This window comes from Lepidochelys kempii, chromosome 13, assembly GCF_965140265.1.
Source record: "Lepidochelys kempii isolate rLepKem1 chromosome 13, rLepKem1.hap2, whole genome shotgun sequence".
Lineage (NCBI taxonomy): Eukaryota > Metazoa > Chordata > Testudines > Cheloniidae > Lepidochelys > Lepidochelys kempii.
This window is the reverse complement of record NC_133268.1, coordinates 20,603,328-20,616,002: the sequence shown is the minus strand read 5'-3', so window position 1 is coordinate 20,616,002 and position 12,675 is coordinate 20,603,328. Positions and strand designations below refer to the sequence as shown.

General features: G+C 43.6%; 1 protein-coding gene across 6 annotated transcripts in view; it reads left to right on the top strand.

The window, feature by feature from the left end:
• The window catches only part of RPN2 (ribophorin II), a 32,339-nt gene extending 21,283 nt beyond the window's left edge, over window positions 1–11,056 (top strand). For 4 of the 6 annotated variants that reach the window (XM_073309704.1, XM_073309701.1, XM_073309698.1 and 1 more), the window contains 5 exons: window positions 311–505; window positions 1,101–1,187; window positions 1,838–1,933; window positions 3,712–3,787; window positions 10,697–11,056. In XM_073309704.1, the coding sequence (XP_073165805.1) occupies window positions 311–505; window positions 1,101–1,187; window positions 1,838–1,933; window positions 3,712–3,787; window positions 10,697–10,881 (639 nt within the window). In that variant the 3' untranslated portion in view covers window positions 10,882–11,056. Of the gene's footprint in view, window positions 1–310; window positions 506–1,100; window positions 1,188–1,837; window positions 1,934–3,711; window positions 3,788–4,584; window positions 4,715–7,928; window positions 8,003–10,696 lie in introns of all 6 variants that reach the window. The other 2 variants (XM_073309699.1, XM_073309700.1) reach the window with 2 other exon arrangements.
• The last annotated feature ends 1,619 nt before the right edge of the window (window positions 11,057–12,675 follow it).

The following is a 12,675-nucleotide window of genomic DNA, read 5'->3' as shown; positions in this document are numbered from 1 at the left end:
CAGCAGGAAATGCCTGGCACCCAAGAGACTTTGTGGACTGCTCTGGTTCCTGTATTAGAGTGTGGCTACATTGGGAAGGATTGTGCTGAAGCGATTCAGTAAGGTGCCCAGTAGTCAGGACTCGTGAATTCTATTTCTAGCTCTGCCACTGAGTCACTAACTTTAGGCAAATCACTTGCTACCATGTGCCTCAGTTTCCCCATCTGTAAAATATGAATACTTGCCTGCCTCATTTGTGTCAAAACCAAGATTTCTTCCTGTGATGAAAATCTCTCTCTAAGTATTAAGCCATTATCACTTTCCTTCTCAGACATTTGTCCGTCTTCACAACCCAAAGACTGGGCAGGAGGTGGTGTTTGTCGCAGAACCAGACAGCAAGAATGTGTACAAGTTTGAACTGGACACTGCTGAGAGAAAGACAGAGTTTGATTCTGCCTCTGGTACCTACACCCTTTACTTGATAATTGGAGATGCCACTCTGGAAAATCCAATCCTGTGGAATGTGGTATGTTGCCGACTGTGCAGTGACATGGTTGTGGGATCACTGACAGTGTAGCGAGACGCAATAATAGACGCCTAGAAGAATAAAGAGACAAATGCTGTAGTTTTGTGTGGCTGATCTTGCTTCCTTTGATGGCATATGTAGACTCTTGGTTTTAAAAAATATAATATATACATACTGAATCAGTGCAAAAGCAAGACTAGAATGACTTTTCAGTTCTGGGTATCATGGTTGAGCAGCCATGGAACAGGCTCTCTGAGATCAGTCTTGTACTGACTGGGCATAGGCTCAGAGGCAAGCCTTCCCTGGAAGTAACTTGTGTGTACCAGCTGGGATTTGAACATATCCAGCTGTATAGTGCTAAATGAAGGGCATTCCCTTCCCTGTTCAGAAAAGGAAATGTCAGTTTAAAATGCAATTCAGTAGGTCTGTGTGGTAAGTTGTTCGTTGTAGTGTGGCTGAATTTCTTAGTCGTCTTTAATGCTTTCATTATGTTGGGGAATCTGTCTCGGGGGGGTGTGTGAAGGGGGGGTGTAATAGTCTTTATAGATCATACACCAGGGTCATGGCTTTGTAAGTTTGTTCAATTCCATTTCAGGCTGATGTTGTTATCAAATTCCCAGAGGAAGAGACTCCATCCACAGTCCAGTCAAAGAAGCTTTTCATTCCCAAGCCAGAAATCCAGGTACAGCTCAAAAGATGGGAATGAATTCTATTTTTGATACCCAGTTTCACTTTTACCCTTATCAGTGACCGTCTTAAAACGTAGCCTTCCATATGAGAGCATCGTCACCATGTTAGTGATGCCCATTGGAGGAAAACAAAAATAACTTCTTGGTGGATAGGGGCTTGCATTACTTATCAGTAGGCAGAAATAAGCTCTGTGTCCCAGTGGTGTGGCAACAAAATATTGTGCCATCATTGAGGAGATCCAGATCTGAGCAATGGGAACACATAGTTTTGTTAGAGATCACACTTTCTATGCTTCATCAAATGGAGACCAACGAAAGCTTCCAGCTCCTAAAGATCGATCTTTCTCTCTCTCTCACACACTCTCCCTTCAGGTCAGCTCATGGAGTAGCATCCATGATGCATGCTGAGTAGAAGGAGATTCCCTGTTTTACAGACTACAAGGGAAAATTGACATCGCAAGAAAGCAAGGGATTACGTTTTGGAGGAGGGAGACACTTTCACAAGAAAGACATGGAGAGGGCCTTTGATACTTAAAGGGGCCACCCCAATCAAAATTAGTGTGTGGGACCTGTGACCAGGACAGAAACTGTTGAGGTGAAAGCTATTCTTGTGAAGTGCTTCTAAAAGGACTTCTCTCTACAGCACCTGTTCAGGGAACCTGAAAAGAGGCCTCCTACAGTGGTATCCAACACATTCACAGCCTTGATCCTCTCCCCGCTGTTTTTGCTCTTAATTCTGGTAAGTTGAATAGATTCCATATAGAATTTCTCTTCTGCCCACAACCCAAAACTAGCACAGTAAACAACTTCAGCCACACCTCTTACCTATTCTCTGGTTAGGAGTAATCCAGTCTTGCTTTGATACAGAGGGAAGAGCAATGACTTTCTAGCGGTCCCTTCTAATTCAGATAACTCTCTGGTTCTGTTTCATTCTATGCTGGTCTCCCAGCAAATCATCTTAAGGCACTGAACAGGTTAAAGAAAATGTAATAAAGTTCCTTGGCCTTGGTAGAAGTGCAGTTTTGATTCCCAGGCATCAAGTGAGAGGCTTTCTTGCCTCACTCACTAGCATTACTTGTTGACAGATATAGCTTCTCTCCAGTCCTTAGGAGGAGCCTGATGTTAACAAGGCAGGGCATTATGGAAATGGGATGTTACAAGCAAATTAATGGAGCTACTCTGGTCCCAATCTATGTGCAAAGGGTTGGACTAGCTTGTCAGTTCTAACTCCCTGTCCCTAAATTGTTTATGCTCCAGTTAGAAAACTAATAGCACTGATTAGGATGAGGCATTGTACAGTTTAAGCTTCTCCCACGTGGCTCTGCTGACATTCTCAGTTCTGACCTCAGTTGCCCCTGCTGTTCCAGGTTTAGATTCTTCTAGAACAAAGACAGTCATACCAAACTGCATGGTGATTTTTTGTGATGTGGACATGCTAAAAGAGGCTGAGAGACCACCAGATTGATTCCCTCTTGTGGACCTAATCAGCATTTGAGTCCCTATTGCTGGAGCTGAAATGTACAGCATCAGCCAAGCACCTGTCATCAATTAAACACCACTTTAGAACTTGCTTACTATACTTTACAATCTCTCTGCTCATCAAGTTAAATTATACCTGATTTGGTGGGAAAAACATATGGCTCCTCTTTGAACCCTCACCCTTACCTCATAGTGTGTTCCAAATGCAACCTCTCCTCTTCTGAAGGCTGGGGGGCAATCAGATAGAGCCGTGTCCAGTTACCTTCAGAATCCATGGTGCACTTGTTGATGACTTACCCAACGCCCCCTCAGCGATGATTCTCCTTTTCATCGTCTCTTCTACTCCCTTCAAACTGACATTATTACATGGTCATTCATAACCTTTTATTTCTTCTAGAACTGTAGCTAGTTTCATCCTGGGTTCAGTAACAGAACATCATGTTCACTTTTACCAGTTTTATTCATATGAATTCAAGGCACATCAGATTTTTCTGAGAGAAGGATGGGTTTGGAGGCTTTGTTTAGCAAAATACTTGTGAGATCCTGCAGACTCCAAGATAGCTGGTATCTAACTCTTAAAGAAATACTAACTGACTGGCTGCTTTCATGAAATCAGAAACAGATTTGTTATCGCAACTAGGAGCAGTGTCTTCTGCCTTAACAGCTTGGCAGAAGCGAGATGGTATCTTGGGTTGACCACTGTTTAAGGGCTTGTCTACACGAGGAAGCTGTTGTGAAATAAACTCAGGTGTGAATGAAAGCTACACCACACAAAGACACTGTTAGTGCGGTGTGGGGAGCTATTGTGGAATAGCGGTTCTGTAGTCGCTCTCCCACAGCAACTACTCCAGGCTGTTTCCTCCTGTGGACAAGCAGTAACAAACATGTTGGTTTTGCAGTCTTGGCCATTTTAATTGATGCATTTGAAGTAACTCCAGTTTAAAAGGCATATTGAAGAACTTTGTGGTTAACTGATGACAAATAAAAGCTGGTGTCTAATAAAGCCATTGTGATTGGGGTTTTATTTTTTTCTTTCAGTGGATAAAGATTGGTGCCAACATCTCCAATTTCAGCTTTGCTCCCAGCACCATTATCTTTCACCTGGGACATGCTGGTAAGTGTCAGATGCTCTCTGCTTTGTATGACCTCCTTCCCACATGGACTTTACAGATGAGTACTCTGATGATAAATGGACTCACAACCTATTAACTGTAATGACTTAATAGCATAACATTTCTCTCTCGTTTTCCTCTTTCTGCCTTTCAGAATTGTTAATATGGTGATAAACTTGTTTTGTCCATCTGCTTATAACAGCTGTCATTATACTGGGCTCCTCTTGCACACCACTTACCTACACTTAATAGCACTCTTCATATCAGAGGTCACTATTTTTGTTGTGTGTTCACCCTTTGGTAGATGGGGAATTTTTTTGTGGCAGTGGAGTGGGGACGAAGGCCTATGGGATCTCCCTGTACTCCTTCCTGAGTCTATTTATACACACACGCACACACTGTAGACCAACTTGTCCTGGTCAGGAATGGATGGGACCTAGTTTTCTCTGAGAGCTCCGAGTTCTCATTTGTTTTTTGGTCCCTCACAGAACCCTGGAAGATCCTCCTCCTCTAACACACTCAGATGTTCTTATTGCATCCACCAATCTTCCATTTGAAGAGAATTAGACATAACTCACCAGTGCTACTCTTTCATCACCCACAATGGCACAAGGCCCTTGTTCCCATGGAACTGACTGCAGAGGCCCTCTGGTTCTCCTGGGCCAAGGTGCCAGGGAGAGACTGGAATCCAAGGCTTAGGGGTGGCAGCACAGTGTGTGATTTGTCTAGTCTAGTGCCATGAGCAGTTTTAACTAGGGTCTTGCTTTAAAATGAGACTTCCTGTCTTATCTCTTCATAGCCATGTTGGGGCTCATGTATGTCTATTGGACTCAACTTAACATGTTCCAGACTCTGAAGTACCTGGCCATCTTGGGCAGTGTCACATTCCTGGCAGGCAACAGAATGTTGGCCCAGAAAGCAGTAAAGAGGTAAGAGGAAGGGAGGTGGCTGTAACTGTGTAGGGTCTGGTTTCCAAAAAGCCAGGGGAAGGAAGACGGCCATGTTGGACATCAGCAGATGATCTAGTGCTGAGCACCAAGTTACTAGTTTCCAGTTCCTGTCATATTTAGAAGCGGGCAGCTCTGCCATGTTCCACTGGCCATTTTCAGCACAAACACCTGATGGAGTGCTAAATAGCAAGTAGTCTAGCTGCTTGCAGTGGGGGTGGCTGTCACTGGAGAATTACCAGCTGTAGGGTTTTGAGGAGAGTGGATTATAAAGCAGCTCAATGAATTGATCAAATACTTTGAATTTTGAGATGGAGTTTGTGCTTTTCCTTTGGCATTGACAGAACATGGGTTTTCCTCATAGGCCAAGACTTTTCAACTTGGGGCCTAAATTAAGGCACCTAAATGAATGGGCTGTTTCTCAGAAGTGCAGAACAGCCAGCAGTAAGCATGGCGGATAGTAGGGTTATAAGGAATAGCCGGCATGGATTTGTCCAGAACAAATCATGCCAAACCAACCTAATTTCCTTCTTGGACAGGGTTACCGGCCTGGTGGATGGGGGGAGCAGTAGACGCGATATATCTTGATTTTTAGTATTGCTTTTGACACAATCCCACATGACATTCTCATACACAAACTAGGGAAGTGTGGTGTAGATGAAATATAAGGTGGGTACAAAACTAATTGAGAGACTACTCAGAGTAGTGATCAGAGGTTCGCTGTCAAACTGGGAGGCCGCGTCTAGTGCGGCCCCACATGGTGGGTCTCTCTCGTGTCTGGTACTATTCAATATTTTCATTAATCACTTGGATAATGGAGTGGACAGTATGTGTAGAAAATTTTGTGAATGACACCAAGCCACAAGCACTTAGGAGGACAGGATTAGAATTCAAAATGACCTTGACAAATTAGAGAATTGGTCTGAAATCAACGAGATGAAATTCAGTAAAACAAGTGCAGAATACTTCATTTAGGAAGGAAAAATCAGATGTACAACTACAAAATGAGGAATAACTGGCTAGGCGGTAGTACTGCAGAAAAGGATTTGGGGGTTATAGTGGATGACATTGAATATGAGCCAACAGTGTAATGCAGTTGCAAAAAAGGCTAATATCTTTCTGGATTGTATTAACAGGAGAGTCGTATGTAAGACACGGGAGGTATTTGTATGGCTCTATTCAGCATTGGTGAGACCTCAGCTGGAGAACTGTTTTAGGCACCATACGTCTATGATTCTAAGGATTTCACTGAAGCTGTTGGTGGCTTAGCACTTGTGAGAGCCAGCCCGCTCATTTAGATGCCTAAATGCAGACTTGGGAGCCTAGAGATCTGAGGTATCCAGGTTTGAAAGTCTCGGCCATAACGCTTTCCTTGGAAAAACTGTACTTACAACAAAGCACATGCTCTGAAGAGTGTTCACTCCATGGTGTATTAAACTCTGTGGATGCTTTACATCAAACATTTACAGTAACTTGCATTGTAAGGGTACTCTGAAGTTTCAACCTTCCACAGCTCCACTTACTGGGTAAATGCTTTTGTGGTGAAGGGGATGTTGCTTTGACTTCCTGTACTGGTATAGGGTTGATTCAATTCCCATTAAAGCCACTGGAAAGACTCCTGTTGGATTGGCCTTTAAAAGTCATCAGCCATGAGACCACTGTTCTAACTTGCTGTGCATGTGGAATTTCCCTCCCTTCCCCACTATTATAAAGACCACACTTCCCAAGAAAGTTGGAAATGTGAGCATGTAACCAGCTACATTCCTGATGTCCTATGCAAGACCGTCCCTAGCCTGCACAATTGCTTTCATTCTTCCCTGTGGCTTACCCATCTGCACAAACCTTCCTAGTGGAAGCAAACCTTTATAAGAACATAAATCTAAAGCTTAGTTAGTTGTCCTGACCCTGTAGATGTATCCTTGGCCCTCTAATCAGAGTATCCGTAGATCCTTCTCATACATACCTCGCTACTGCAAAGTCATCTTGCAAACACACATGCACTTAGGCTGCCTTCAGGTTGTTGCTCCCTGACCCCAGCATCACTACAGACTGAATCTCAGCCATTTTCTTTCTCAGAGCCTCAGGTCCCCTCAATTGCCAGACTCAAGTGCTGTCACTTTGAGTCTAATTTAAAGAGTCAGGCTTTGATCCCTGTCTTGCTAGTGCAATGCCTGGCTGCTGGGCTTACCCCTTGACATGTTTTTAGTCAAACTTGTTCTCTTTTTCTTACCTTGCCCTTGATAGTCCCCTGGAAGGAGTTTGCACATGCATGTTTACACATTTTTTACAAAGCAATCTGAACCATAAAACCTGAGAGAAAAATAGTATTTTCAGTAACTTTATACTGATTTATTGCCTTTAAAAATAAGCAGTATTCAGATACTGCAGCTGGGCAAAGATAATCAGCTAGATTAACAGAGCTCAGTCCCTTCTCAAAGCAGCATTTTCCAGCCATGCTCGGGATGCTCAATATGGTATTTCCCCTCTCCTTCTTTGCATAGAGTTCTCTAGCAAGAGTTCTTTTCTGATGGAGCTGTATTTTGTCATTCCTGTATTTCAGTTGTTAGTCTGAAGTTTGCATCTTGCTAAGACGATAAATATAAATGGTAAAAGTAAAACCAGAAATTGTTGGTGTCTATATTAAGAAATCTTGAGAATCAGGGAAAGGAGATTCATTGAAGCTTATCTGACTGTTTCAGCTCTACCAGGGCTTCTGTTAGCAGATAAATGGGGGATGGCTTACTCCCTACCCCTCTCAACAGCCTCTCCATGTTGAGCCATATAGTTTCATTGGTTGTGACAAATAAGAGCTTTTACCAAAATGCCAACTTTAAAATAGTACTTCCACCTAACGGTGGAGGTGGCCTCTCTTCAGGTTCTCATATGAGAATAAGCTGCTAAAATGCATCTTTTGTTGGCTTACTACCACCCCAGTGTAACCCTTGTTGTTAGCCATTGCTCTGAGTATCTGACATAGGCTATCTGACACAGACTTTGAGTCAAAGCCACTCTCCTGGTGTGGGCCGTGCAGGAGAGGTAGCAACAGTAATGTTTGGCCCACCCCTGTGTCTTTATTGAAGGTATTGGAAGCCCTGGTTTTACTTTTTGCATTTTCTTTCATCTGCTCCAGTTCCTGGAGCCGGGCTGCTCTCCTCCTCACTGTCCTCTGAATCTTTTCCCTCTTTCCTTTCGGCAGGATTGCTGCAGAACAGAGCAGTAGGTTGGCAAAGTATAGAACACTGCGGTAAAAGGGGGTTGCTCTTCCTAGAAGTAAGGGCTCTTCTGGAATTTGCCTTTCCCAGGCATTCTGGCTGCTTCATTTCATTCTCATCGCTCGCTTGCTCCTCAGCCAAAAGAAATCTTAGCTGAAGCCACTTTCCAACCTGTCACGTACGGCTTTGAATCTGGGGTGGGGGTGTATTACAGCTGTCTTTAAATGTTCTGTTATCTACGTGCATTAAGAGAAAATGACTTCTGTGTGAAGCCTTCATTCTCCCAAGTTTATGTGACACATACATATACAAACACACGTGCTTTTTTTATTGTGGGCCTAAGGATTCTATACAACAATGAAACAAAAGCTAAATTAACCATGGAAACCAGGGGGGGGGCGTGGCGGGGTTATCATGCCTCTAAATGAATGGAGAATGTCGTCTAGAGGTGAGTGTAGTGAAAGTATTCGCTGTACAAACTTCTCTCACACAGCTGTCATTTCCCTGGTCCTGACCTGCACTGTTTCTGCTATTTCATTCCTGGGCATCTTTACCAGAGACTTGCCAGTCAGGCTGAACTGGGTGTGGCTTTGAGGAGTGGGTAATCAGATATCCAGTAGCAGCAAGGCCAGACCACCCACCTCTTTTGACTTGTGACCCAAGCCGTGATTTATACAAGTATCAAATCAGACTAGATTTGATGGCTCCCACTGTGGCATCATAGAGTTTATGGCCAGAAGGGACTGCTACATCTAGTTGACTGCCTGTATATCACAGGCCACCAACACCTCCCAGCACCCACACACTAAACCCAGCAACCCAAATTAGGCCAAAGCATTACAGCCCACAGGAGACTAGACTGTTATGTGCCACAGGCAGGACCAAGGTGCACCAGTGCTCATGGCCTATGTAATGGTAGGAAAATAAATAAGATACAGCCAGATAATCCTCCAAGTGACTTGCCCTCCACACTGCAGAGGAAGGTGGAGAAAAAACCCAAATTCCTTCCTGACCCCACATGGCGAGCAGTTAGACCTGGAGCATGTGAGCCAAAGCCAGCCAGCCAGGCACCTGCGAGAGAGAATGTTCCATGCCACCTCAGAGCCCTGGCCCCCATGTCCGCTGTCCCCTCTTCAGCCATGGCCATCCTTGAGGAAGGAGATACAGTTAAAAAACAAAACTCCCAAAAAACTATGAAAATCCCTTCCTGGCTTTCTGCATCAGAGGTCAGTCCCTTCCGTATATGAAATCATTTTCAGATCTCCCCCACATCACTTTCCCAGTATAAAGCCCTTCATTTCTGCTGTTAATTTGGAGTGGGGAAGGTTCTCATTTACCATGTCCACGTTGGATTTACCATGCAATAGTCCTGTGGGGGTCAGACTGCCCAGCATGCTGCCGGTCTTTCTGCGTGTCTCTTGTTTCTGTGCCTGTGTGATATCCTTCATTTCTCCTACACTGTGCATTCTTTCCGGGCTGAGAGTGAGAAAAGAGAGAGAATCAGACTGTAATACCATTTATCTGATAGAATTGAAACCCTTGCAGAATACACTGTTGAAAGATCTCTCAAGCTTCTATTTGATTGTTTTGAAGTATATACAGTTGTACCTACCCAGTGCTCTAGGCACACATAACTAGGACCCAGGATTCAAATTTTCAAAGAGGGGACTAAATTTTATATGCAAAAGTATGGGCACAGGTCACTGTATCCTTAAACCAAAGCACTGTTACTTGTGAGTACAAATTCCTGTTTACGTTTGTAATTGCCCGATCTGTATCAAGTGTGCTTTGTGCGGGCAGTTATATGTGCATGAGTACATTTAGTGTCCACAACATTGAAGATTTGGCCTCATGTCCCTTTTCAGACCCTTTCAAGACACCCCAATCACAACCTCTCCACTCCCTCGTGGGTGCTTTTGAACCTTGGACTGCACATACAAAAAAGCGGATATAACTAGAGAGGTATTGGCTTGATGACCATATGTGAGCTTAGTGTCAGTTTGTCTGGCTGGTGAATGTTCGTAACATTAAATTCTTGGTGCCCCAGTGTGTAGTAGGCAAGGAATGGCACTGTGTCCCCTTTGAACACTTCTCCCTTAGCCAGAGCTAAATGCAGCCCCTCAAAAACCACAGCCAGGGTTGCTCTGATACTCCAAGAATGCATCAGTTTGCACTTTCCTGTAACAGAGTTCGGTGTACGTGCAAAAGTGCTGAGCACCCAAAGCTCTAATTGAAGTCAGTGAATCCTGCAGGTGTGCAGCACCTTGGGTCTTGTCCCTTCTCAGGACATGGGTTTGTCATGTATGTGTTAGATTTCTCTTGGCTCAGGCTTTACTCTTCAGTTCACATGGAGGTGGGTGTTAATTTGGAGAAGACATTTTAATTCTTCCTTTTAAGAGCCAAACCCACTCATTCTAATTGCATAAACCAGCAGTTTCTTGGTAAGTTTAAGAATTGGGCAAAGCCTGTTGAAAGCTTTGCACTCAGCCACCATTTTTTAATTCAGTTTTTGTTTTGCAAGGCTGGTCACCTCTGCCATTTGCCAGTAATCCACCTTTGCGTTTTCTGGACATTTCACTGTTCCTTCTGTTTGTCCCCGCCTTGCTATGTTATGATACAGTTTATTACATCTTTGCCATGTAAAAAGAAATCCCATATCTTCCTTCAAAAGAGCATGGGAAACTTAATGAGCAAGGAATTTCAACCTTGCATTGAAAATGTTAATTTTGTTCGGATTTCTCTTTCCTTTCAGGACACATTAGTACCGGAAGAATGGATGAAATAGGAGGGAAAAAACTCAAATCTATACAGAAAAGTGGCCAAGAAACAGTCCAAAGGCCAGAAGTTGGAAGGCAGAAAAGAATTTTTTTTATGAAGTCAAGAGAATTGTGGTTATACTTTTTTCTTTTTTTAATGTTTACCCTCATTTGTTTTTAGTGGCTGTTTGAGCAATTTTGGAATTAAATCAGCAAAGCCCATGTCTTTTCTTCCCTCCCTCTCCCCCCCTCCCACCCCCATCCCCAATCCAAGTGTTTAAATTCTGACAATGCAAATTTTGTAATTCTGACATTTTCCCCCCTTGTGGAATAAAGAGGATGATGAGAGGAAAGAAGGGTTCAGTGTTTTATTCCCAGCTGCTTCAGAGGCTGTGATGTAACATTGGGTTCCGTTTGAGAGTGAAACATGTTTTCGCTAGCTTTGCTTAGCCCATAATGTCTTTATTCTAGGCAAGGCATTATGTTGTGTGAAGCATCTTTTCATGCTGCTGCTCCTGCAGTTTGCCTGGCACTTGCTTTCAGGTCCTTCCTTGGCCTCGCCCTATTCTATTCCAGTGTCCTGCTGCTTGCACTGGAAGGCTGTGTAGACAGAGCCTCTGTTTGTTTGTATTAATGTTAGATTCCCTGATCCTAGAACCAAGAGTCAAGAGCCAGTTCTGTGCCTAAACTGGGGAAGAAACTGTCCATGGTGCTGAAACATGAAGACTAAAGTGCATCCTCCCTTTTACTCTCAATTATTAATTATTTTTAATGGGTCCCATGCAGCATCAATGAAACTCCAGGGAGGGATGTTCAGCCTAAAGCTCTGCCATCAGCAGTTTTGTTAGCCTAGCTCTGTTTCCATTCCAATACTGGGTACAGACCTTGCCACTTCAAGGGTCATTTCTTTGTTTTGTGTCTTTTTATAGTAGATTAATTTCTGTGTGTGAGTGAGACAGAGAGAGTGTTTTTCTGATAAATTAAATGAATATCAGGAGTCTGCAGTGGGCTCGCTGGCTGTTACATAGCGATGTCTGATGGATTTGTTTTGAAGTCTGAAGGACTGGTTAAACACTAAGCCACTCTGGCTATATATTCCTGGGCCATTGGAGCCCAGTCTGAGTGCACTGGAAGGCCAAAGGTTAGAAGCTTTTAAATACCTGAGTGGTGCCCTAGCAATCCACACCCCCGTCGTGACTTATCACACTGGTCTTTTAGCTCCATTATCTTCACCTTTTTGTGAGAACATGGAATTGGAAAACAGGTTTGGGTGGAGTTTTATCTCCATCCTTCCTCTTCAATCGACAACTCCTAGCATAGGAATAAATTGAACCCTGCTTTTATTTATTTATTTATTTTAGAGACACCTTTCCTGTTTTGAAAATATATATGGTTTGTTTAATGTTAGTACTCTGCCTGAACTCTTCAGTTTCCCTTCTTGCAGCTGTCGCCTATTGCTGCAGCCGTAGGACCAAGGGTCGAGGAGACACTCAGCTACCAGAGGGCAGGATGGCTCAAGGAAACACTCCGTAGTACCTCAACTGACTTACATGGAACTACACCAAGGATCAGGGTGGTCCTCGTCTACATTTATAGACGGGAAATGTAAACTTGCATCCACCATCAGTTACATCCATAACTGGGAACAGATGATTGATAGGCTTTAGCTTCCTACCTCCTTGATTGCACATGTGGGTGATAATTTAGCTGTCTGCCATTAATGCCCGCAGTGGAATGTGGCTGCTATTAGTTGGAAGGGAAAAATTGTTCCCACAAAACTAGAGGCCGAGTTGAAGCCAGTTTCAGATATTTAGCTCTTTGTGTCCACGATGTGTGATATAAACATTCGCTTTCAGGCATGTAGGCTAGACCCCATTTTCATATGTCACCTCATGAACTGTGCTGAGCAGAGGGCCATGAAGAAAAGCAGAGAAAAGATTCTCCAACCCAAATTTGACCTTGGTAAAGGTCTAAT